Raw genomic sequence first — 27,261 nt, forward strand, 5'->3', positions numbered from 1 at the left:
TATACCGTACGATTCAGTGGCTGTTAGATCGCAGGTCAAAGTTATATATATCCTTAAGATAAATACAGAATACGGTGTTGCCATGATTGGCTAAGTTTGTTGCATAAACCTTACACACGAAAAAAGACAGGTGACAAGAATGTGTAAATATGCAACAGTTCTAGGTCACTACGCAAAATGTGTTGTGAATGCATCCATAATGAAGTGACATTGAAAGTGAATGAAGTGTTAACACAATTAAGATTGCAAAAAGAATTCAATATCGCTCAATATCTACAGTGCGGTGCCGGTAACTTCCATATGTCCGAAATCAGCCAAACATGCATTAGATGTCAAAGAAAAGACGCAATGAATACTATTGAATAAAGCCAGGCCCCGTTGCGTTCTAGGGGGATCTAATTACTCCAGTGTTAACGTTTGCAATCTTATCAATAAAAGCGTTTCTGCCACCCGTCAGGGGGCTGCAAGATTGATTAGAGAGAAGAGGAGGCGATTCCCAGCAGATAAAATGGTTCCCGGATTTCGGCTGCGATTTGAGATTGTGCCAAAAGACTATTTTATCTGAACTTTCTCTCGCTTTGCAAATTAATTGCAAGGTAATGCGGCACCCAGAGTTGCGTCTGAATAGAACGATGGCTTGATCTAGAAAACAGCAACATACAAATAGGCTAAACGTGAGTCCTGGACGATTAATCATCACTCTCTCAGCGTCAAACATGAACCGGAATGAAAACAAAACAAGAATGCCTGTATTTTGCAAGGCACAGTCAATCGATATTGCTAACGGGTTGACTTTTAAAGAAAACCTACTTTCCAGAATATTTTGAGGCGAACTACTGTTCTTTCTGAGATCTGTGTGTCTGGCCGGTGCTTTCACAGAAAGACCTGGGCAAGATCTGCCTTATCATCTTCTTACCTGCCAAAAATGACCAGATGCGTCTCTAGGCATCTAGCGAACTATGATATTCATAAACCAAACTACTTTGTTTCCAAACAGTCACAGGCAAATAATGCACAGTACCTGTTCTTTAAAAGGGTCGCTTAATTCCGTAATGAGGCTCACACAATCTCATCTTCCGTTTGCTCCACGTTTTTACCACTGTTTGCCAGAACTATGGATACCCACAAGGGTCAATAATCATGAATGCCATGGCGATGATGCCTGCTGAACTGAAATTGCATCTGCGAGGTAGCAGGGAAGGACATGGCACCTGCGGAACCCTACACAGTCTCAAGAAACCTATCAACAGAGACATGAGAATACACAACCACCACACTCACTGTCCATGACCCCATGAATGTCGTCAACATCACCCTCCCCTTTCCAGCAGCATTCCGTACATCGACCAGTTTAGACAAACACAGCAGGTGGTTGCCCACACATATAACGTTCTACAACATCCTCACCACTCGTCACCTGATCTGACATCCTGCAATATGCACGCCCACACAACCCCACACAGTAAGGACACAAGTGCAAGAGAGGGGAGGTGAGATGAACATGTCCAGTGAGACATTTTTCTGCAATTAATTTGGCTAGGTACTAAGATGAGTTGTATTTTTAGTATTATGTTTCTATATGTGAAAGTGCAATGTTATGTTTTTTTATTGACCCTGTCAAGAAGGGATGGGCACCCTTCTCAGTCTGGGGTAGGAGGTCTGCCAGGGTGGAAGCCAGTGCCAGTCCTACCCAAGAGAGGGAAGGTGGCAGTTGGGAGGGTCACAGCACCTGTCCCTTCCCTATGTGCCAGTGTAATGAAGATTATACCACTCTAAATCACTCCACACCTCTATAAACAAATGAAGGATAGGTGCTCTCTGTGGTTGACTGAAGAGGCAACAGCCCATAAGAGCTTGTCAAGGAATATCAAGTATCAGTGCACCCCAACCAGCAGCCCAACACCTTGAAACTGATGCGCAACATGGACGAACCGACTAAACCAAGTGTCAACGAGTGTGCGGAATACTGACATCTGCTCCTTACAGCAACTGCGCTGACCTGCATCAGGGCAGTGGAGCAGAGTTTAGACACAGACACTCAGGCGCTTAAAACAGAGCAAATGTTTGCCGGTGAAAGAGCTACGGAATGGCTCTTTTGCAAAGAATGCCAACCCAAGGACTTAAACCCTCATAGGATGTGGAACTTTGACCATAGTGGGCTGCCATTAATGATCCGTGTGGATCTGCATGAGAGAAAGGGGCTGGGGCTCAGACCCCCTTATATGTTTTTTATGTATATAGCACTTCCTGGACAGTGAGGTCAGACAAAGATTGCCTGTGGAACCAGAATGGAAGAACCAGGGGAGGCAAGAGGAGGTGGATATAATGGACAACAGGAAACAGGACGGTGTGGGTTGTTTGCCTGAGGTCAGAGGAGTACGAGGCAGCAGACCACCAGATCAGAAGAGAAAGTACCCTGGAAAAAAGTGAGGAAGTGATTTATAGAGAAGGTGAGGTATTGTCTGGTGAAAGAAAGTGGTACAGTCCTGTGAGTGTGCGTGTAAGGTTTGTGATGGAAACTGGTAGTAGGAGAGTAGGGAGTGAGTGAGGGGTGACTGAGGAAGGGAAAGGAGGTTTATTGCAGAGAAGGGGGAGTGGTGTAGTAGTGATGTGAAGGTAGGAGGAGTGGTAGAGTAGAGGTGAGAGAAGTAGGGAGTGTGGAGGCACAGTAGTAACAATGAGGTGGGGGGAGAAGAAGTGGGAGTAGTGGTCATGTAGGGGTGTAGAAGCAGGAGAGTAGCGGGTATGAGGAAAGAAAAATAGTAGGTATGACGGAGAGAGATATACCATGATAAAGACCTATTTTGGAGAGAAAGGGTTTGCGGGGCAAGAGAGGGAGAACGAGTAGAGCAGCAGGGTAAGTAGTAGAAGGGCATGGAAGACCAAGCAAGTGCCCAGAGTGATTAGAAGACACTATCCAACTGGGGCTCCTGATAAGTGCTACCTAGATTGTTCCCAGAGGAAGTCTAGATGGAGAAGACATGTGCCTTCAGTTCAACACTAATAGACAGGTAGCTTTAAGATGTTGGGAGTTACCAATCATTAGTACCATTACCATTAGTACCAGTCCAGGGTTATGGGAGGCCCGGGCTAAGGTGCACTGCCCATCCCTAGGTTAGGGAAAGAGGGACGGCCACTAGGCCGGTTGCTAAATTGGAAATAAAAACCCTTGAAACTCATCTGGGCATTGTTGTGTTCCTGAGAACATTTGTACAGTTCATCTTTGCTAGATCTGTCGAAGCAGAGCCCGCTCTGCTGCAAGTCTGTGAACATGGAAAGCCTGCACAGTGTTGCAGACATTGATTCGGTGAAGCAGAAAATCATTAAAAGGCCCCGAGTCATTGCAGCATAGGTGGAGGTTTTGTTTTGCTGCACCGGAATATTGCTAGATGCCAACACATTTCTTTGATAAAAAAGCACCACAAATCTCCTCCCATCATTCAAATACTATCAGCGTATGAGGGGAATGCATTCTCCAATGTCTTTCTAGATGGCAGAAGGTATCTTAAAGTATAACTCAACTTCATGAACATTATGGAGTGTTCAGCGAAGTGAAAGGGGGTCAAAGTCGTTTAAGAGTAAAGACAGGGATGGATGCATGCCCTACTTGAGCATGCCCACATGCACGTTTGTGCAGTGAGATTGTATGCCATTCTATGGCACTAACCCCTCATCCTAAGGCTCGGCTATTTAAATACAGTTAGGTTGCACAGTCTGCAGCCTCAACATGCGATGAGAATGTTTGCGTCATTCAGGCCCTGCCTGAAAGCTAAATTGGGGCAACAGTCTTGCAGTAATTTGAGACATGGCTGGAGTAGATTGTGTCCTGCTGTGATGTAAGTATGTGTGCACTTATTCAGCCTACTTGGCCCCCGTCTCTGATTTCTGGTGAAATTACATGTGTGTTGTCAGGACTGTGGAGATTCACCTGTGACTGGACTCCAAACTGTGGACCCTTATAGTTTCCGCAAAGGTACGGTCAGCATCTAGAGGGGGCACAAATGACATGTATCAAATTGACAAATTAAAACATCAGACACGATAATGCATCTCCTTTCTCCACACGACGTCCTTATGATGTACCCAAATAAAGTGCATACATGTTGCCTTCTATTTTAACAAGTGAATGTCTCTTTTGTCACAGACCTCGACTTACCATCACATGCAAGAGATAATACTTCAGCTCCTGCGTACAGTGAATAGGACAGTCATGATAATGGGCCGAGAACAAAGCCTTACTGTGAGTAACATCTAATACTTGCGTTTCGCAATGTGCATGTAACGTGGGTTCCTCTGCATCCCACCTGCTAAATTATTGATATTGAATGCAGCAAAGGCCGTGAATCTGCTTGATCGTGTTGCCTCCATTGAGACGATTACATGTTTTCCACATGGTAGTTGCAGGATTGCATTGACAAGTACATATTCAGGTGAACTTTTGCCATGCATGACACGGAGATAATCAACATCAGCTAGATTGTATTATGAATAGCACTGTCTATGCATGCATGTGAATTGTATTTGTTCACAAACAAGCCTGTCAATCATGGGTAGAATGCTTTCCATGCAAATACTGCATTTCATATCGTAATGTGACAGGATGCGCTACTAATAGTATGCAGCATTGTAAGTGTTTAATGAACACACCCATTGAATTGTATCTGTGAAGCATCATTGGGTGCGGACATTCTTATCTTAGATAACATTTTCGGTCTGTAAAGTATACTGTTTGTTTTCTGTTTTGTCAGAGAAGCACCTGTGTCTTTTGGAGAATATGCATTGCAAATTAGCACACTTGTCTGCCTTGCTCTGATCCTAAAATGCTGGCACGGATTTAGCTGACTGGCACTGAGGGCGGTGTATGGTGCTTTAGTGTGCTGCATTATGCAGGCTTTCTGGATTAGTCGGGACAACATTAGAGGCCCAGCTCTCCTGTACTTGCCCTTGTTACGTTATAATTGTTGACTTGGACAGAGAACACCACAGTACAGCACAATCCCCTGCATTTATTATTCTTGCTTTTAAGGAGGTGGGGGTGAGGAGGTGGAGGCTGGACTGCATCACCCTGTAAGCGACCATTATGAGAAACTAAATAGCGTTCCATTCAAAACAGGCATCTTCTTCCAATATTCGCTGCTTTCAGCGTCGATTCATGTTTACTTAATGGATGAGTGCTTCATTACAGGGGGGGAAACAGGTTTGTCAGCTGGTTACTAAGCAACCTCTGTGGATCTCAGGTACTCCTGTGGATGCGGTTGATGTCTGGTTTCATGTATTGCTTCAAGGCAGAACTCACATTGCCACGTGGCAGTTTCAGATAGCAGAACACAGATTTAGGGCACTATTCATGGAATTTATTTCCACGATTCAAAGTGGCTTTGCACTGCCAAAAGTAACCCTTGCACTGCCGCCACAAACCCTGATTCATGGAACTGTGCAAACTGTATTTTTGCAGTGCAAAGTCGGTGCTAAGTCAGTGAAAAGTAATTTTTGCAGTACAAAATGACTTAGCACTGACTTTGCAAAAATACTCTTTCTGTGCACATAATTCCCTTAATATTCCATCACATAATTTAATTTGCCAAAAGTCTGGGAGCTTCTTGTTGAGGAGAACATGTTGTGTAACCTCTTCTACGTGTCTGTCCCCGTCAAAAGGGTCTAGAGACACGTTTTCTGTCTTTGTGATTTACGGCGGAGAGCTATCCATTGCAGACTGGCCATGCCCGCTAGGACAGTACAGGCAGTTCACACCTGAATAAGAGTGCTGCCTTGTGGGTGTCCTCGGCGCAGTGCAACAGTCAAGCCATTTTGTGCCAACTGCTCGTACTAAGTCAACTCTTTGGGACATGAATACATGCGAGGGTTCTGGGGCGCAAGCAGTGTGAATTGAGACTGCATCTTTGGCGCCATGATGGATATTTCAGTAACTTCAAGTCTGCCAACATGTGGCTATTGCTATTAGTGAAGATTTAGGCAGCCAGTGACCCAGACCCATAGCAGTCAGTTGGCCAAATCTCAAATTTGCAACCTCCGGAAAAGGTTATTTTCAGAAATGTAGCATCAGAAATGTACGATCAGACGAAATGGTTTTTATTTATAAAATGTGTTGTTTTTCTAGTCATTGTAATATGTGACTTCACTCATATGATCTTTGACACCTGTTAGGGTTTTCTGCAAGTCCTATTCAGTTTTCAAGGTATTCTGCAAACAACCTTTGGCTGTGATTGGTTGCTTTTCATTTTCCAATAAATGCTAATCTGTAAATATTGTCACCAACAGGCGAGTCATACCGGTCTAGTCTACATGCTGTGCAACTGGAATGGAAATATGCGCGCTGCTTTGCATTGAGACACTGCCTTCCTTGTGTTTGATATTAAGTGAAATCAGAGGTTCAAAATATTCCCTCTTTGCCGCCATGCAAGGTGCTCGTTGATGAGAACAAGTGGCTGTGAGAAAATGTTAAAATATGAACGTGTTCTTGCATCCTGCTTTGAGAGGGACGTATGATATGATAGTTGTTACAATCTATTACAAAAGGTTTGTGTGTGGGCCCGATTCACGGAGTTTTTTGAACGGTTCAAAGTGAATTTGCGCTGCTGAAAAGTGACTTTGCATTGCCGACGCAAACCCTGATTCATGGAACTGGGCAAAGTGTAGTTTTGCAGTGCAAAGTCAGTGCAAAGTCCTTTTGTACTGCAAAATTACTATGCTCTGACTTTGCACGGCCTGTGCCCTGCAAAAATACACATTGCACAGTTTCATGAATCAGGGTTTGTGTCGTCAGTCACTTTTGAGCAGTGCAAAGTCATTTTGAATAGTGCAAATAAGTCCGTAAATCAAGCCCATAGTTTATGCATCACAAAAATATGTCACACACATACACACATACAAAAAAGGTATGATTTCCTTTACTACAATTGGTAGTACTGTGAAGGTCACACATGTAGAGATGTAGATAATGTTATTCACAGGTAGACTATCACCTGCATGGTAACGTCATGGGTTCCGGTAACATGGTCCCTACTCATTGATTTGCATGCATTCTCCGTCTGATTTTAGTGAATTTGTTTCAGTAAACAGTCTGACACTTTCCTAACATGCAATCAAGTCAGCAGATCAAAAATCAAAAGGGCCCCAGCTTCAATTAGAACGTTTCTGGTTCCTGGTAATACATTATGCAAGAGAAACGTATTAAATATTTAGCTGATACAAAGTAACTATGTTTGGCAGTTTGGTGCTCTGCAAATCAAGAATAAACACATATTTAATTTGAATTCATTTGGGGTATTTGAATGTGTACCTACCTCCGTGAAGCATCAGAGCTCTTTACAACAATGGGTAACTAGGAATATAGGAAACGGGGGCACAAGTTACACTAGGGCAGTAATTATCGCATTACAATTAAGCAACAGGAGTTGTAATAAGGGGTGAGATGGGGATTAGCTGGCGGGTTTGGGGGTCTCTACTGTGCATAAAGAAGCTACTCCTTGAAGAGGAGGGTCTTGAACTCCTTTCTGAATTGCATAAGGATGGTTTTGCGTCTAACGTTGACAGGTTTGAGGTTGCATAGCCTAGCGGTGTAGATCGAGAATGCCTGTTCTTGCTTTTTAGTTTGGGCTATTAGGTGTCACCTGCGACAACTATAAGGCACAACGATTGCATTGTAGTAGAGCTATGGAGGAATGGCATTTGAGGAGGAGCACACAGTCTGTAGGTGTTGTTTTGTTATGTGCCCACCCATTGCCTACCCATGGCCATGCTAATCCCTATTGCCAATCCCACCCATTCCTGCCACTCCCCACCCAAAACACCGCCTCATGGGAACTCTGTGAGCTCACTTTAATGAAGAGTTACCATCAGATTTTGCATTCAAAGAGCCTACCAGTGTTCAAAGCAGTCTTCTATGAGTTAATGACTTTATTGGAGTTATAAACAGGCGACTTGATTTATACGCACTCTGCATGTCCTTTACCAAGTCCCGTTAAAAGCAAGCATTGGCAAAGCCACTAAAGTTTTTTTATTCAAGTTAATAGTTGCATAAAAGTCAGAACAAGAATAATACATAGATAACTTTTATTCCCAAATACCCCGTCCCACCCTCTTCCCCCTTCCAGCTCTCTGCCTGAAGACTAGTCAGCTTATTACATCACTTACAAAAAATGTATACATGGATTTAAACCGCTTCATACTTGCCTGTTGTTTAAAAATGGAACTACTCCTTGTGCCTCTTATTCATGGGGAAAGACCTTTTGACCATCACATCATGGATATTTGCACCTCGCTGTCCTAAGTCACACCTCATGAGTTTGCAATGTTATGCAGGCTCTGAGCTTTGCATTTGTTACTCAGACTAAAAGCTAGGAATGGTAATAATCCCCTCACACTGGTCACCTCTGTAGCATTAGAGCTGCCTGACAAGGTCATATGAAGTAACAGTTGCCAAAGAAAAGGCTTAAGCAATAGTTACTAAACCTCTCACCTGCGACAAATCCACGGAAACTCGATAGCTTTTAATGCCAAAAGCCAAATCTCCCATCTTGAAATCACCAAGCTGCATGCATCCAGATCTATATTGTGTGGGAACTCCTGGTTGCTGATCATTTCCATCCTCAATCATGGCATCGCCTTCGGATTTCTGATTGACGCCCAAGTCTTACACCCTCGAGTGCATCCACAGGCAAGGTTATGAGGAACTCAGCAGTCAGATAAAACACCACAGCCCTACCCCTGTTCAGATGCACTAGAGCTGACACTTTAAAACATGACTGCAGCATTTTTGTTTTCAATGAGAGCATATCCAATAACAGGTCTGATTTAAACCGTGCCAGTGTCATGACACCAGTTCATGTCTAGAGAATGAAGAACGCTGTGACTGGTCTAGGACGTCTGGGGATTATGCGCTTTGTGGGTTTTTTGAGATATTTTGATAACTGTTGCAATGATCAGTGGTCGAAGTAAAAAAAAATAGTTGTGGAATTTTACACTATTGCCAAAGTATTTGGTACTCGCATTTGCACAATCAAGCAAGTGCTAAATGTCACCTTTGCACTTGAAAGTGCAAATGTCATGGCTGGGCTATTCGGTTGGAGCACAACTGCACATGTTATTGCAAATACCCAAGCTATCTCTGTGGGGTCTGCAAACAGAAACTAGATGTACCGCTTTGCAGCAGGCCGGTGACACTGTTATGGCAGTGCCAATGCCTGTTCAGGATGCACGTGAATTCAAGCCACTGCCTAGGCCCGAGGGAGTACTCTGATGTGACATGGAATGACGGATGAGTCAGGAATGACACAAACGCAGTGCAGCACTGGGCATGTTTCATGAGTGAGTTCCAAATTTGTTTAATTTTATTTTAATAAGGAACCATTCTGCAACAATTTCTTTTTAAAACAATAGTATGGGAACTGTGACATACCAAAGAAATAAAATGGAGGAGCGCTGCTCTCACTCACTTCTATCACACAGCGACAGTGCCAATGGGTCATCTACAAAGTTCTAATTGTAAATAGAATGCAAGTCACACAGCAGTTCTAGCAAACCTCCTCCCTACCTAACTGCCAGGTCCAGTGGGGTGTTTTTCTATGACAGGCTCATGCTAGTTTGGGCTGTACCATAAATGTAGTGGCAATGTGTAGAGAGAGAATGGAGGCAGTAGGTTGTGGCAGTGGTTTGAAATGTTAGTCAGTCAAAATACTTTATTCGGCAGAGCGCCATAAAAGTCAAAACAACTATACAAAACAATGACATACACAAGCTTAAAACAAGAGCACCATATAATATACCCTAAAATCGTGTCATGGATACATGAAAGTGCAAGTACATAGCATAGACTGCAGTACAATGCCAGACCTACCTTCATGTATCATGTATGTCATTACATTGAAAGACACCATTGATCATATCATAGTGTCAATCTTTGTGGCTCAGTGATACACCATGTCCTCAGGGAGAGAATTTCACAAATGACATCCAGTGCTTCATCAGACCTCCTACACAATGACATAGCCTCACATATTGATCCGACACCGAAGTACAACATTTTATGTTTTGCGTCCATTCTTCTGTACTCAAGCTACAGGGGGCAACTCTGTCCCGACAATAAGGATATTTGGTTGACTCAGCCACATTCCAGAGATGCCGTAGAGCTGCCATTTCTCAGTTTGCTGTAGGGAAATGCAGGGCAACCTGTGTGGTGCTTTGGCCAAAGATAATTAACACCTCCATTATTCAAGGCTTCGTATGCATTGTGCAGCAAAGGTAGCCCCATTTCCACTAGCTATTAGTGAGAAATGCATCTCTGAAAGTACAATTGTGTGTATATGCAGGGCTTGGACCCTGCCTAAATGCTCTGCTTGCACATGTGCAGTCTAAATGCACAATTCCTGTTACCCTTTGCAGAGAGTGGTCTGGGGTCTGATGTTCAATCGGGGCCTTGAAGTCTAAGAGTTTCTGCATGTTGAAATGATTTCTGTGGGACGGCATCCATGGCAGCCAGCCATCTAAGTAAGTGCAGACGTGCTGGTAATGCCAACAGCCCAAGGCTGCCTGCTTCATTTAAGGAGGCTGTGGGGATGTGTGTATCTGCAGCAGGTGCTCGGCACAAAGGATAGAACTGTTGAGCTACTTGTCAGTGGTCGCAAGGAAACATGGACTTGAGGCTTCCATAAGTGCTTCTGCAAACCCTGGTTGGTGGGACCCCTGCAGTGTCTGGAGAGTATTGAGAGCAACGTAACCGAGTCCTCCAAATTGGGTGGTAGACTGATGAAATGGACTGTCCAAACCTAACTGACATTGACCTTTTTAGTTTGCAACACCCATAAGCCGAAACTATTTAATCAGAGTACAAATAGAGAGGATTGGCACAGTCTGTAGCTGTTTTTTGGTTATATGCCCATCCATTCACTGCCTATGGCCATGCTTATCACTATGGCCATTCCCACCCAGTTCCTGGCCCTGACTGGCCAAAACAACCTCCTTATGGGAACTCTCTGAGCTCTTACCATCAAACTTTGCACTTATAGTGCCTGCCAGTATGTTTTCAAAGTAGTCTTCTATTAGTTAATGACTGAATTGAAGTTGTAAACCCACTACTGGTGTAATAAAAATGTCTCACCAGGTCTGTCTTCAGTCACTCGATTTCTAAACACTCTGCATGTCCTTCACTGAAGTCCTGTTAAAGACAAGCACTGGCAAACCCAACAGTTTTGACTTGTGTATAAGTATTTGGCATTTGCCACACACTGCTATTAGATGCCCATGTGCTCTCACCATTTTGCACCTGGGACCATCAATGGCCAGTTAATACCACTACCGCTGTGCCTGGCAAGTGCCTTTCCCACACCTACACACACGCCCTAACTGTTGCCATTTCCAGTGCTTGTTTGTTCTTGTTTGCATTTTGCTTAAATAAATATGTCAATGTCGATTTAAACTTAGAACCAACACTTTCCATTCGCTACTGTGACATCCATCGCCATGCAGAGTATTTAGTAGTGGACACAGTTCCTTATGGAATGTATTGTGCCTGTCCAAGCAAGGTTTACAAGCATTCGCGGTTATTTATTCCAGCGAGTTCAATTTACTAGGATGCGCTGCTATGTATTATATCACCGTTTGACATGTTCGGCTGGAGAAACGCATCTGGGCACGTTCAGAGAAGGGGAGGTGAAGCAGATTGTATGGCGGTGCTGAGCGGCAATACTTCAAGCATGATGCTATCATAGTTGAACGGTTTCATTGCTAATGCTCACGCCTAATATTTTAAATACAAGCTGGAAATCCCTGTTTATAGGTGTATAATCTTTGCCTTTCATGATACTTGACAACATTATCTTCTGAATTGATCTGAGCGCTTGATTTACCAAGCAGAATACTATTTTGCTCTGCATTGCTTCATAGCTCAGGGGCAATGTAGTAGGTGTCCTTACATATTGATGTGTGCAATTCAAACCGTGTTCTCACAGGGGTTAACAATAATATTGATGCACTACATGCTTTTAAAATGGCATAATAATTTGAGAGAGTGAGCGAGCGAGACATTTTACTATCACATTCGACCCTTATTAGACTCTTTGTGTAAACATTTACATGAAAGTAAAACCAGTGGATGAAAACACCGATGAACAAATTCATCAAACATGAAACCGGGTAAGAAAGGCAAAAGCCACTGCCGAGATATGGGGAGGGTAAAGGCAGGATGAGGTGACTGCCATTCTAAGGCACAAGAGTCTGGTCAAGGGATACATGAAAAAAGCACCACTTTTTCTAAACTCCAATGTGTGCAAAGTGCAAAAATATTATCTTCAAATGTGTTTTTTTTATAAAAGTGCAGAGTATTAAAGAATATTTACTCCGTGCTTTTTATTTCTCTTCCAGTTTCACATTTGCTTTAAACACCCTCGATTAAGAACGCATATATGTTCAAACTAGGTTATTATGACTTTGCTGCTGTGGTAATAACGTGCCGTTAGTTCCGTTTAACTGCACGTTTCCGCACCAGAAATACACGTTTGTCGGTGGAGTGGCCGGAATAACCGCCAGCCAAGAGCTGGAGGTAATTCCGCCACCCCACCAGCAAAAATAGCTGCTATTACCAGCACCGGTATTACTTGTTCCGGTAAAACTGGCAAATCCCCTCATCGAGTCCTATGGGTCTCCATGGAATGGGGATTAACATCCCTTACCAGTACTCATAATCCTGTGGTAATTCCGCCGGTCCGAGTGCCAGTAGCAGTGTTACCAGTATCCTGGCGGTCATACCGCCAGGATATCGGCAACCTCGTAATGAACCCATAATGACTCAAAAAGAGGTGTATACTCTTGCTTTGCTCTTTCCCCAGAATGGAAAATAATTAAAAGGAGGAGGAAAGTGCATGCAACGGAGCTAACTTTTGATTTTCAGGCTAACTACCTTTTTCTTATGTCTGAAATGTTTTGTGGCGCAACTCTAATAAAGATTTAAATGAAAAAATCAGTGCAAGTTCAGTGACTATTGCACTTCCCTACTAAGTCATTTATTTATAGAAAAGTTGGCCAATTGAGTGGCTTCGTCAGGCTTCCTTTATCCAGGGTACAACCTGACTTCTCCAAGCCATACTTTCCTTGCTTTCCAACGGTGCAGTAGACATCTAGCTATGATCCTCGTTGATGCTGGATGGATTTACACAAGTAGTAAGGTCATTGGCATCCATACATCATGTAAGGAAGGCAACTGTAGGAGGGCAGACCTTTCACCCTTTCATGAGAGTGGTGTTTCAGGCACAATACCATAATGTATTGAAGATTTTCTCCCCACATAGAAGAGCATTTGTCTAGCCCTGCTTTGGACAACTTCCATGTTACTAAAACACACCTTATTGGCACAGAGCTCTCTTTGACCATTACAAACAGCTTATGTTCTTGCGAATTCATAAATGTGTCCAGGTATGATTGAGGTTTAAAGCAGTCCTACACATTTTGGTTTACACTTTTATGATGTTAACTTTAATTGATTGATTGATTGATTGTTTATTTGTATAGCGCCTATACACAAAGTGTTTCAAAGCGCTTCAAGGAGGTAGGGAACATGGGAGAATACAATTACATTCTTACAAGTCCTTGAAACAGTAAAGAATGAGAAAAAAATAACTATCAAATCATAAACAGATAGTAAAGTGCATGGAACAAAAACAAGGGAGAGGATAGGGAGGAAAGAAGGAGAACACAACTAGCAGTAATATTACTATGTCTGACAACAATTGTTGCAGTGCAAAAGTGACACGAGGAAGGGGAAGGAGGGGAGGTAGGGGAGAGGAGAGAAAAAGGGAGGTGAGGAACAAAACAAGAGAACTATCCAAGGAGTCAATGTCTACTCAAGATAGTACTGGGATGGGAGGGGAGGAGAAAAACAAGAAGGGAAGAAGGCGGACAGACCAGCTGTTATCGGAGGTCGAGACCAGTGATACTTGTAAGTGCTAAGAGTGGTCCAGAAGAGTGGGAGGGGGAAGGGCAGGACGAAAGACAAGACAACTGGCTAAGGATTTCAATGCCGGAAGGCAATAGGGGGAGAGCCAGGATTTGACAGAGGGGGGGAAGGAAAGAGAAGGAGGCGAGAAAGGGGAGAGGAGGGGAAGAGGAGGGGAGGCGGAAGACACTGGCGGGGGCAGGGGGGACACATAGACACTGGCAGGGGGAGGGGGGACACAGAGACACTGGTGGGGGGCAGGGGAACACAGAGACACTGGCGGGGGCAGGGGGACACAGAGACACTGGTGGGGGCAGGGGGACACAGAGAAACTGGTTGGGGGTAAGGGGGACACAGAGACACTGGCGGGGGGCAGGGGGACACAGAGACACTGGTGGGGGGCAGGGAGGACACAGAGACACTGGCGGGGTCAGGGGGACATAGAGACACTGGCAGGGGGGCAGGGGACACACAGAGACACTGGTGGGTGGCAGGGGGACACAGAGACACTGGCGGGGGCAGGGGGGACACAGAGACACTGGTGGGGGGTAGGGGGACACAGAGACACTGGTGGTGGCAGGGGGACACAGAGACACTGGTGGGGGCAGGGGGACACAGAGACACTGGTGGGGGGCAGGGGGTACACAGAGACACTGGCGGGGACAGGGGGACACAGAGACACTGGCGGGGGGCAGGGGACACACAGAGACACTGGCAGGGGCAGGGGGGGCACAGAGACACAAACAGGGGGCAGGGGGGACACAGAGACACTGGTGGGGGCAGGGGACACACAGAGACACTGGCGGGGGCTAGCGGCATACCGTGGTGGACAGGGGTAGACAGGGCCCAGAAGTGGGCCTTCGAATGGTGTGGCCGGCTCCCGCCTCCCGGTTGCAGCTATTGGCTATTAGGGGCCAAGGCAGCCAATGGGAGGGGAGGCAGGGGCTGGCCCACACCAGAACAGTGTGGCAACAAAAAAGAGGACACGGCCATCTAGGAATGGCCTAAACAGGCATGTAGGCACGGCAAAAAAACAAACAAAAGTCATTTTAGTCCCAATGCAGGTCATGGAAACATACCATGCTGGTGACACCAGCCAAAGCAAACGCTGCACAATTTGTAGTGCAAATTCCACCAAGAAACAGGGTCGCTCGAAATAGCGCGATTCTTTCCTCAAATTGAAGCGTTCTTTACCCTCAGCAAATGCGCATCATGATGTTGGTACGGGCGCGATGGAGGGCCGGAGGGAAGAGGGAAGAAGGCTCCATCAGGGTGAAGAGGCAGTGAGAGAAGAGTTTGATGGAGGCAGGGCCCAGGAGTGGGCCTTCGAATGGTGTGGCTGGCTCCCGCCTCCCGGTTGCAGCCATTGGCTATTAGGGGCCAAGGCAGCCAATGGGAGGGGAGGCAGGGGTTGGTCCACACCAGAACAGTGTGGCAACAACAAAGAGGACACAACCATCTTGGAATGGCCTAAACAGGCATGTAGGCACGGCAAGAAAGCGAACAAAAGTAATTTTTGTCCCAATGCAGGTCATGGAAACATACCATGCTGGTCACACCAGCCAAAGCAAACACTGCACAATATGTAGTGCAAATTCCACAAAGAAACAGGGTCGCTCTAAATAGCGCAATGACATCAAAGTATTACCCATTCAATTCAAAATAGTTCACGAAATGAGATTAGCAATCTCATGCCTTGTTAATGAAATATATAGAAAACATATAATGAGAGACAAAACATGGATCACTTAATTCAAAAACGATTTCTCTACCTACATCTGATTAGTAAACATATTAAACATATGTTATCAGAAAAAACATTAATTAGCAGTAGAAGATAAAATAGAAAGAAACTAAAATTAGCACAATTATGTAGAAAAATAAAATTAGATCACACAACTAAAACAGCCAGACTATGAATTATAAACATATGCAAATACAAGTAAACTAGAAAATAAAAGTATAAGACATCCGCACATATAAGTGGAGAGAGGACACACAGTGGAAAACACTAAAATAAGTATAATGTCATATCCTAATCAAAATGAACATATAATACCAGCCGAGTTAATATGAATGGAAATGCCCCATCTACACAATATAATATAACTACTTCGCCACAATAGTGGGCAGTGAGATAAGAAAGAAATTAAGGTATTTCATCTAATGTTGTATTTCAGTATCAGACTTTGTGAGTTTGTGATGCATTTTGTAATCAATATATATTACACATATCATTTCACCATGCCTTAAATGTAATAAATAGAATGTTTCCCGTTCGTAGTAATGGTTTGTATAGCAATTTAAATGAACAAATCAAGGAGGGCAAATATTATTTCCCAATATAACTTCCAATAGCTGTGCTACCTAACAAGATATTTTCAAATGAGTCAAGTTTGTTAACCATTAATATTCTCTGTACAATTTCCCAAACTTGGATCCAACATGGTTTAACATATTTGCATTCATAAAACATTTTCGCTTTTAAAAACATCCTTTTCAGAACAGGACCAGAAATAATCGCTATTAATAAGCTTATCATTGAACAATTTAGAAACGGTCAAACAGGCTGTATGAAAAAAAGGATGTTTGAGATAATTTTGTCAAAGTACAAATACATATACCTTTGTTCCAAAACCGAGACCAGAGATTTCCATCCTACACTACGATTTAACTCTGTCTTTTTCAGAGGACCACTTCTCCCATGATTTGTCAGAATTCAGAATGGAATAGAATAAAGGGGTTTTAATTGAAGAGGACAGATTCATAAGACACATTCTTGCCTGGTCAGGAATGTGTTCATTATAGTGGGAAGTTACCCACTAAGACTAAGGCATTAAGAATCTTATTATATTGAAATAATACAGAAGCCAGGAGGGCAAATATATTTTTAAGCCCATGAAATCACATGGGAACTTGATCATTAACCAGCTGTGAAATGAAATATATATATTTTTTCTCTCCATGGTCTCCACCAGATCAGTAACTCAGTAATCATGATCAATGTATTATGCAACATGAATTCAGAACTACATTCAGACTGTTGTTTTATATAAGAGAATACAAATTATCTAAAGCATCTACAAGTTGTGTTAATACATACCGTTTGTAGGATTTTTGTTTGACAATTTAAGTAAAAAATAACTTCAATAGGAATAGGAGCTCTATATGCCTTCCCTAACACAAGACATGTTGAGAGATTGATATAATTATTAGGAAGAAACAACAGCTGTGCTTGTTTGAGAATAAACAGAGTATGATATAACATAAAATTGGGAAATATAACACCAACGTAATCCTTAAATTGTTTAATTTTGAAAAGTACAATTCAGGATCTCTCTTTCCTCCATAAAATGTTAGTAAGAATAGTCAATCATTTTAAAAATTGAAGAAAGAAGGGGAAGGGCAAGCATGACTTGGAGGTGGAGTACAGTGGGTGAAAGCATAATTTTAATAGCTCCTAATTATCTTCACTTATAAAGAGAAAGTGGAGATTAGGAGTTGACAAAATCAATTAATATTGTAAGCAGATGTGAAAAATGTAATTTGTCTCTTTAATACAAGTTGCAATATGTATTACTCAGTATTTATTACTGTTAGGGCACCATTTCATGCCAGAATTAGCAAAATCCTGTTTTAAACAGTGTGAAGTAAGAGGTAGTAATTATGTTTGATCATTATTTAGTTTATATCAAGCAACAGAAAGAAACAATGTAATGGTGTGGAAGAGGCTATGAAGACAAAAACGTAAAAAATTAACATATTATCCACATATCAGCTAATTTAATCCCTACCTTTTTCTAGAATACAACGGAGATGTTCTCATTTTGTCTGAATAATTCATGAAAAGGCTCCATGGCAAGAATACATAAAAAAGGGGATAATGGACAACCCTGGTTAGTGCCCCATAAAAATAAAAATGACATTTTGTGACCCATTTAGGCTGTTTTATAGCAATCCCATTCATTAATAACAGAAGTGTCTTCCTCTAAATTAATTTCAAAGAACAGATGCTGAAAATGTATCACTGGCAAGCTAAACATTTAATCGCAAAGAAGGGCATCATTAAATCCCCACCTTTTATGAGTATAAGATACATGTACGATATCAAGAGTTGTGACCACAGGCACATGCTCAAATAATACAAGGCTATGTATCCGGGAGTCAACAACAGTTCCAGAGAGGGATTTGGGTATAAATATGTTTTCTATACATTATAAAATATTATATGGAAGCAAATGAAATGCAAATATCAAATCATATGGATGAGCTGAATGCCACAAGGCCTAGCTCCTGTAAATATACATTTTGATTCACTGTTTAAAAATGATGAATTGTATCATTCAAGTCTACACATAAAAATAAATTAGGAAGATTGCACCATTCTTGTTCCATTCAGCCACGCTAGAAATTCATTTTCCAACCCACATTTCATTTCAGTTTGACATTTTGTTGTATCTTCAAATATGTTTCTTTTAAATATTAAATAGCTGGTTTTGATATTATAAGATGTGAAGAGATGCCCTACCTTTTCATAGGATTTTTCAAACACTTACCACTCCACAATACACATTTTAGCTCCACTTTTTAAATAGGTGAATTAAGGGTTTAGAATACTTGTTAAGTCTGGTCATATCCGAAGCAAATAGCAAACTTACCCAAATATAAGTGTAAAACGGAATAGAAATAGTAGGAGCAATAATATAGGATGCATAATGATACATTCAAGTAAGATTGAGTTGGTCAGTTACTTTGATTTTCTCCATAATCATCTGAGCTTGCATGTATTCCAGTACCAAACAAATTGGCATTGTAAAACTCTGTTTATTCTGCATTGAATACATATTTGGACCAATACTTTATGCTAGCTGGATGTTTAGAGACACAGTTTTAGGTAAAGCTAGAATCTTAGAAATTAAGCTTGCCAGAAAACCAATAGGATCTCCTGCTCCTTCCCTTCCATGAATTCCAACACGTCTACTCTGATTCTCCAAATTCTCTGTGTGTTTCCCCAGATCATTTGGAGCTTTTCAGCTTTCAGAACCTTCTTAGTAACATCTTTATCATTAATAATTCACCTCTCCAGTTCTAGTTTTAAAGGAGGACCACCTATCATCTAGTTGTTGTAATTTGACATTTGTAGCTTCCATAAAGGGTTTGAGGGGCCTCAGTTCCATGAAGATGGTTTGGATGGTTGATTCAGAAAGTGATTCTTTAGGGGGAAGAGAGTCCAGTTTGGGTCTTCTTCAAGCACTTGTGGATGTAAGAGGATTCAATTCAGCACTACAGCTAAGTCAACGCCTAGTCTAGAATACTGAATGAAAACCCTTATTGATATATCTTTATGTCCAGTTCATGCGTTCTGGATGACTACCCCTATATAACACCCCTCTCTTGGAATCCTCCTGACCCCACTGAGCCAAGAAGTAGTTCTGTTTTGCAAGTTAAAAGGTTTAATTGATAATTTAAACAATATATATATATATATATATATATATATATATATATATATATATATATATATATATATATCACGCCTTATAATAAATTAATAATTGAATATCACACTTAATCTGATATGATAAAGATTAACAACGGAGAATCTGGCACTAGCACACTTCTTTATAATCACTAAGGAGTTGACATGAAATGGATAAGATAGCAACAATACTTTTATGGTTTCCAATGGATGCAATGTGGAATGAAATGCAGTACAGAAAATAACTTGATAGGATTTCAGCAAAGACAATGTAATCACTTTCTTGTACAATTCACCCCCCCTTTTATGCAATGCAAGGAAAGGGAAGGAAGGCACACAATTCTCAGAAATGCAATTCAAACGTAATTCAGTTCACCCAGCAACTTAGACTACAGAAGTTGAAAACACAGGCAAAATGCTTTGATATGTGCTGGCAATGTAGAAAAAAATATGCTAAAATGCTTTTAATTCCCTCTAGAGGTTCAGGGTGAGTGGTATCTAGTTAATATTAGCTCAGGCTCACTCTAGCAGTGATGCAGGGATAGTTTTTATGAGGCAAACGATTTTTTTCAGAGGAAAGCAAAAGCAGCTATCTTTTTGCAAGTGGAGAAATTTTCAAATCGCGGCAAATTCGCGAATGCGTTTTTCACGATTGCGGCAAAACTATAGGGGGTAGGAATGCGGTTCTAGGTTCGTAGGAAAGCCACGGTTCTCAGCTTCCAGAGGAAAGTTACTGCAAGTCTCTAGCACAAACGGTCACGGAGATATGAGCGATTAAATAAAGGTCGTTTTTCAGATTTGAAATTTTAAAGTTAAAAAAGACAAGTGCAGCTTGCAACTAGAAAATGACAAGTGACAGCTTTACAAATGACAGTTGACAGTTAGGAGGCAGTTCTACTTAGATTAAAATAGCTTGAATTATATTATTTTAACTAAGAGGTTGGTTCTGCACAGTCTACTATGTACTCACACTATATTTAGAAATATGCCTCGCCACGGATCTGGTCAGGTTTTAGACTGGACTCTGGTCTCTGCACTTCACAGTGATCTGGGTCAGCTCTCTCTGGTCCTGCTAACAGTTCAGCTCTACTCTGCTGGTCTGGTCTGGGTCTCTGAAGGTTGATGGAGGTAAAGTATGATTTTCCCGGCAGAGCTTCCAGCTGCAAATGGATTTGAAGGTCCCTATCTGTCCTGTCTCTCTGCTTTTATGTGTTTTTAAAATGGGTGTGTGTGAGCAGCATCACTAGCCAGCCCCTCTCCACTTATCATTGGCCAAGCTTTCATTTCTCCCCTGATTAGGGAAGCTAAGTTGTGTCAGAGTGATGTCATTTTACAGCCTGCAGAAAGTACACTCCTCCTGTCAACTTGCACACAAATCTAGATTTGAACCAAATGCATATTTCATAGCTACACAGTGGTTTGAAATTACATGCACCCATCACATATCACAGGAGGTATCCCCTGTTCCAACTCTGCTCTTCCTGGGGGCTTGCATTCAGAAATGGCGATATTTTGCACTTTTTAACTGGTTTGCAATACCGGACATTACCCCAAATTTACACACATGTGCGCAAGGAGTATGGACATTAGTTGATGAAGTGTCAGATTGTTCACATGCACACATTTTGAGTAATATCCTCTTTTCCGCTAAAACCCCCCTGAACATGCCACCGGTTCTAAAAACCTCTTAAAATGTGGGCAGAAAAATCACAAGAATTATGGCATCATTTATAAAATTTTCACATGTCCGCTCTATGAGTTATTCATCTTTTTAGAGTTATGTTCTGGCCCCAAAGGGGTGTGGTTTCCTTCCAGCACAAGGTTGAATTTCTGGTTTTTCCAGTTCTGCCAAGCCAGCTTGCTCTCACAGGCAGTGCCCCTCCTTTGTCCTTCCAGGAGGAAGCTACATTTACGACATCTGCAATAAACCATCTGCCTGGGTCAGGACAGGGCTTTGTTCAGAGCTCCTGTATTCTGTGGGGGCTCCCCTTAATTCAATTATCAGAGAGATGGCATATCCTTAGTGTGGCCAGCAAAAGGCAGATAGGCCTGGGAATACAGCTGTGACTCAAGTTTCACTCCTGATGGGGGGTAGTTGCCAGGCAAAATTGGAATCTCTTTAAGCCAGTTTTTAGCTACATGTCATTTCTGTTCCCCAGTCTTCTGCATTCAAATAAAACTGAACATTTTTACATATGCAGCTAGAATGCTGATTCTAAGTTTAAAACTATGACATTTAAACAATTGAAACCTATGTGACACTCAAAAGTAGGTCACTCATTTCTTTTAAACATTTAGATTTGTAGTGTCTTTCAGTCCAAATTTACTTAAACTGCTGAAATCCACAGCTCAGCCAGTCTTGTTATAAACTTTCAAGTCACTTCAGAATATAACTTTACATTGGATCCACCTCTCAGTAAGTCTTTCTTTGGCCTGCTTTGGGTTCATTTATTCAGTTTTACACAAAATCTGGTGGTTTTAAAACGCCGGCTTTTGGATAGTGGTGAGTACTGGTACTGCACCCCTTTTTGGGATTTAAGAAAATTAATTCCCAACAGTTATGGGTTTGCTTTTGGCAATCAGCATTGCCACTCCCAATGGTTTCAGACTACTGTGTGGGTAGTCCAATGGTGGTTTTAGGCAGCGTCCTTCTGTGCCCATAACATCGGCAAAAATGAGTGGCAGCCTATTCTTCATGCATTTCCCTGTGCATTTTCTGGGAAGCTCTGGCCATCATGATGTTTTCCATGTCAGAACTGCACAGTTTTGAGGTAGGGCTCGGATGCATGGGTAAATACATCCCACAAGCCCCCTCTTGCGATGGCCATTCGGTTTCACTGATGGGACTCGCAAGACCTCGGATGTTTCCTCATCTTCTTCCAATAGATGGCACAGTTCAGCTTCTTTTTCTCCATCCGGTCGGATCGATCGGTTCTCCTCGCCGGTCCTGATGGGAAAATTGGGCGGTACCCCGGGCCCGTTGCGTCTCCGCTCCCGGTCTCCGGATCGTCCTCCTTGTCCCGTCTCCAGGTTTTCGTTCTCCTAGGACGACAAAGGAAGAGCGGCAATACCTATTCATAGACATTTTTTTCCACCACTGTTGAGATAGTGGGGCAGCATATGCATTTCATCATAACGAAACATTACATTCTTATTTTGAAAAAAAAACAGTATAACTAAGATACAGTTTCATGCAAATCACAATATTTTAGAGACTAGATGTGGTATGTTTTATGGTTGGAACTGAATTAGTCTGAGACAGTACCCGCTAGGATTCCAGAGGATTCCTCCAGTTGTTGCAGAGTGTGTCTGGGATGGCAACATTTCAACTGGTTTATGTGGACCCACTTGTCTTCCCCCTCTGCCAAACCGCCTTTGGGGATGCGGACCTTATAGGCCACAGGGGAGATTTTGTCGATGATCTCAAAGGGTCCCTTCCATGTAGGCAAAAATTTGCGCTGCTTGGCCTGGTTCCTTTGGAAGTTGTATAGATAGACCCGGTCCCCCACCTGATATTCCTTCCTGGAAGTCTTCAGGTCATAGTGGGTCTTCATGCTATCAGCTGATCTTTCTAGATTCCGCTGAGCATAAGCAAAAGCATGTTGAAGGTGTTTCCTTAAATTCTCCACATACTCATGAGTAGTGGAGGCATTTATCAGTGTCTGCTCTTGGGTCCTATAGAGCAAATGCTGCGGAAGCACCATCTTGCGCCCAGTCATCAACTCAAATGGTGACATTTTGGTTGCAGATGAAGGGGTAGATCTGATGGCCATTAGGACCAGAGGTAATCGGATATCCCAACTTGGCCCAGAATCTGCCACAAACTTTTTTAAGATGCTCACAATGGTTCGGTTGTAGCGTTCTACTGCTCCAGAAGAAGCTGGCCTGTAAGCAATATGCAACTTCCTTTTGACCCCCAATATCTCCCGCATCTTTGTCATCACTTCACTGGTGAAGTGGCTACCTCTGTCTGACTCAATCCTTTGAGGTAGACCAAAACGGGAAAAGATGTGGTTAATCATCAAGGCAGCTGCAGTTTCTGCCTTGCAGTTTGGGGCTGGGAGACATTCCACCCACTTGGTAAACATGCATGTCACAGTCAACATGTACTTATTCCCCCTAGCAGAGTGAATCACGGGGCCTACAAAGTTGATTTGTAAATCTGACCATGGCAGTGTCATCCCCCTTTTTTGGAGAGGCGCACGGTGCGTGAGGGATGATGGCTGAAATTGTGCATACACAAGACACCCCTTCAAGTATTGGTCGAGGTCCTGCCCCATGTGTGGCCAGTATGCAACCTCTCTTAAGATTTCCAATGTTGTGTGAAACCCCCTATGACCGGCGGTGGCCGCATCATGGGCGTGACTTAACATCAGGCTTCGGAATGAGGTAGGAACCACCCACTGATCGTGGCCAGCTTTGGATTTCCTTACCAGCAAACCGTCTTGGATTCGGACATTTTTGGACATTTCATCAACACTCTTAGGTCCTCTTTCCCAATTTAATCTGTATCCGTCAGGGGAAAGTTCTCAGGGTCCTCAAGGTGCTGGTAAAATTTGCCAATAATTGGATCCCCCTTCTGAGCGGTAATCAAATCAGCATCAGGGGTCTCCTTACTCCATTGTGCAATTGAAAGGTCGTTGTGAGCATTTGTCTGGGACCTAGTGATAGCAGTGACCTGGATTTCCCCCAACAGGGACTCAATCTCAATTAGATCCCCTTGGATGGCCCCGGTTTTGGCCAGCTGATCAGCTAAGTCATTTCCAGTTTTGTCTGGTCCCTCTACTTTGGAATGACCCTTGATCTTTTTCCAATAGATGGTCATCTCATTCGAGGTGACCAGATCATAAATGTTTTGGATCAACTTCCCATGTTTTGAGGGTTTGTTGTTAGCACATAACATGCCTCTGGTTTTCCAATTAACCAGGTGCTCCACGAACCCGTTCCGTACATAATCCGAATCTGTGATTATGACCAGTTTGTGGAGTTGATGCTGGACAGCAGTGAGGATGGCTTGATGCACAGCCATCAATTCTGCCACCTGACTACTTCGGGGACCAATTTTGTATCCAGCGGAGGGTTCTGGGGACTCATTCACCCATGCATTCCCTACACCGGCCACCAGTTCTTTCTCCCCGTCGTTGTCAACATGGTAAGAGCATCCATCCACATAGACAGTGGGCATTCCCTCACACTTGTCCTCTTCAAAGACTTTGTGTGGGGAATTAAGGTATGCCTCCATGTTGTCCTTGATTTTTAGACTTTCGTCCTTGAGACAGTTTTCTCTGGCACAATCATGCAAGTCAGCCAGACCTTGCGCGAGGGGACTCTTCTTGTTTTGGCCATATCTGGCCTCCACAGGAAGGCCTTGCATTGACAGAATCCAGGAAGTAATTCGGGAATTACTCACATTTCCGGCCCGGATTCTGTCACTTTGGAGATATTGCAGAGGCTGGTGTGGAGTCTCCACTATGATGTGTTCCCCCTGGATAAACGGGCAGTAATTCTTCAATGCCCACACCGTTGCCAGGAGTGCCTTCTCACAATCGTTGAATTTTTCCTCCACAGAGGATAAAGTTTTGCTCGCATAGGAGATTACTTTATTGACCTTGTCATGCTTTTGGTATAATACTGCCGTTAAGCACGTATTAGAGAACCCCGTCTCCAGGAAGAACTCCTTGTTTCTGACAGGGTAAGCTAGGCAAGGCGCTTGCGAGAGGCTTCTCTTGAGTTGTCTTACTGCCTCGGCTTGTTCTGGACCCCATTCCCACTTGACCCCCCCTTCAGGAGATGAATCAGGGGTCTGGTGATCTCTGCGTAGCCCTCAATGAACTTTCTGCTGTAATTAGTCAGTCCAAGGAGGCTCCTTAGTTCCCGCAGAGTTGTGGGGTCTTTCAGTTTCTGAAGTGCTTCCACTTTCTTTTCCTGGGGACAGAGACCCTGAGGAGTAATCTCATGCCCCAAGAAATTAACACGGGTTCTACACCACTGTGCTTTCTGAAAGGAAAGTTTTGCTCCGGCTGCCCTCGACTGTGTCAGAACATAACGGATCTCCACTATGTGTTCCTCCACAGATGAACTTTTGATGAGGACATCATCTACATAAGCCAGGTAACCCCTCGCACCCAGGTCGGGCATGGCCTTATGTAGGAAAATGTTGAATTCATTGCCGGAGTTGAGGTATCCGAAGGGAGTCCGGGTCCATGTGTACTGCTGGCCCCCAAAGGTAAAAGCCAGTTTGTATTGGTCCTCCCTGCTGACAGGCACGGTCCAGTATCCATTGGTCAGGTCTATTGCAGTGAATACCTGTGACCCCTGAATCTGGGCCAGCCCTTGGTCAATGTAGGGCAGAGGCCATCGGGAAGTATGGACCCGTTTGTTGAGCTCCCTGAGGTCGGCGCAGAGTCTCCACTGGCCGTTTGGCTTTAATATTCCCAGCACCGGATTATTGAAGGTGCTGTGGATGGGACGGATTATTCCCCTGGACTCAAGGTTCTTAATTATTTCAGTAAGGGACTCCATTGATGCGAGAGGCAAGCGATATTGCTTCACAAACACAGGAGTCATGCCAGGGTCCGTGGGGATTGTGGTTGTGTGGATGTCGGTGCGACCACAGTCATATGAGTCTACCGCAAAGAGATCTTGGAAATCCAAGAAAACTTGTTTCAACTTTTGCTTTTGTTCCAGAGTCACACAGGCATCAGCTAGGTTGACTCTCTCTTCCACCATCTGCCTGAAGCCTGGAAAGACTTCTGGTTTGCTATCTCCGCGGCCTCCTCCAGCTGTGTGGAGAAGTCCCTGGTCAGAGTGCTGATTTGGACTGGAGGCTTCAGGTGGGAAAGGCAGCCCTCATGGACCTGGAAAATCACCTCATCCCTCCTGAAGTCACAAGTCACATCTTCCTTACCATAGGGGCAGGAAGTGTACACCAGGAAGTTCCCCCCATGCCGGGTAAAAATTCTGTCTGGTGTTGCGTTGTCATCACTGTCCCTGTCAAAACAGTCCTTGGGGATTGGTCCTAACAGTTCATTTCCAAGATCAATGGAGAAATGTCGGTCATCAACCGCCATTCCAATAATGGTGCCTGCGGCTAGAGTAATACTCTTTAAGTCGCTGTTATCCACCTCTATTAGAATGGTGTCATGTTCTATGTAGACTAATGGTGTTGGGTTTACCCCCAACCCTTGTTGTTGGAGAGAAGCATTTAGATGTATGTAAGCATCAGGGTTTTTCAAATGTTGTCCTCTTTTAACTTTCACTTCCAGGGAGAATTGTCGGGTCCTTTCTGGGATGGTGACTTCCTCTTTGATCTGGATTTCAACTGCATAAGGTAGCAATTGAGCTAACCTAAATGCTTTTTCCGGATCATCAAAGCCCATGGGATTATCCGCTAATCGGGACCAAGCTTTGAAGTTTATTAGGTCCAAACTAATGGCAAAGCGATTGAGAATGTCACTGCCTAAGTAAAAGGCGGCAGGGACGTCTCGCACGACCCAACAATTATGGACTATGCTCTTGTTGCCAATGGAGATTTTGAGCATACACCTGCTTGGCAGGAGATGTTTGGAATTGGGTGCTTCCAGGTCCATTTCCCATTTGTCTATCAGTTTGAATGTGGGAATGGCTGGATCTTTTGGGAGTTGGCGGAACATGGCTTCGCTGATGAAGCTCTAACCGTTGTTCACACACACTCGAGCGAGAACAGAGTCCTTCCCATCATTTAACTGGACAGGGATGAACAACTGCTCTCCAATTTGCTGAATATCAGCCAGGCTCTGAGCTGATTTCACATCTTTCTGGACTATAGGAGTGGGAGTTTCTGATTGTGGATTAGTAT

At 43.3% G+C, this 27,261-nt stretch overlaps 1 protein-coding gene across 2 annotated transcripts in view; it reads left to right on the forward strand.

Annotated features, from left to right (window-relative positions):
* Positions 1 to 27,261, forward strand: part of DOCK2 (dedicator of cytokinesis 2) — a 2,833,934-nt gene that overhangs the window by 1,319,450 nt on the left and 1,487,223 nt on the right. For both annotated transcript variants that reach the window (XM_069654309.1, XM_069654310.1), the window contains exon 27: positions 4,145 to 4,240. In XM_069654309.1, coding sequence (XP_069510410.1) covers positions 4,145 to 4,240 — 96 coding nt within the window. The remainder of the gene's footprint in view (positions 1 to 4,144; positions 4,241 to 27,261) is intronic.

Source organism: Ambystoma mexicanum, chromosome 3q (genome assembly GCF_040938575.1).
Source record: "Ambystoma mexicanum isolate Mex_15411 chromosome 3q, UKY_AmexF1_1, whole genome shotgun sequence".
Lineage (NCBI taxonomy): Eukaryota > Metazoa > Chordata > Amphibia > Caudata > Ambystomatidae > Ambystoma > Ambystoma mexicanum.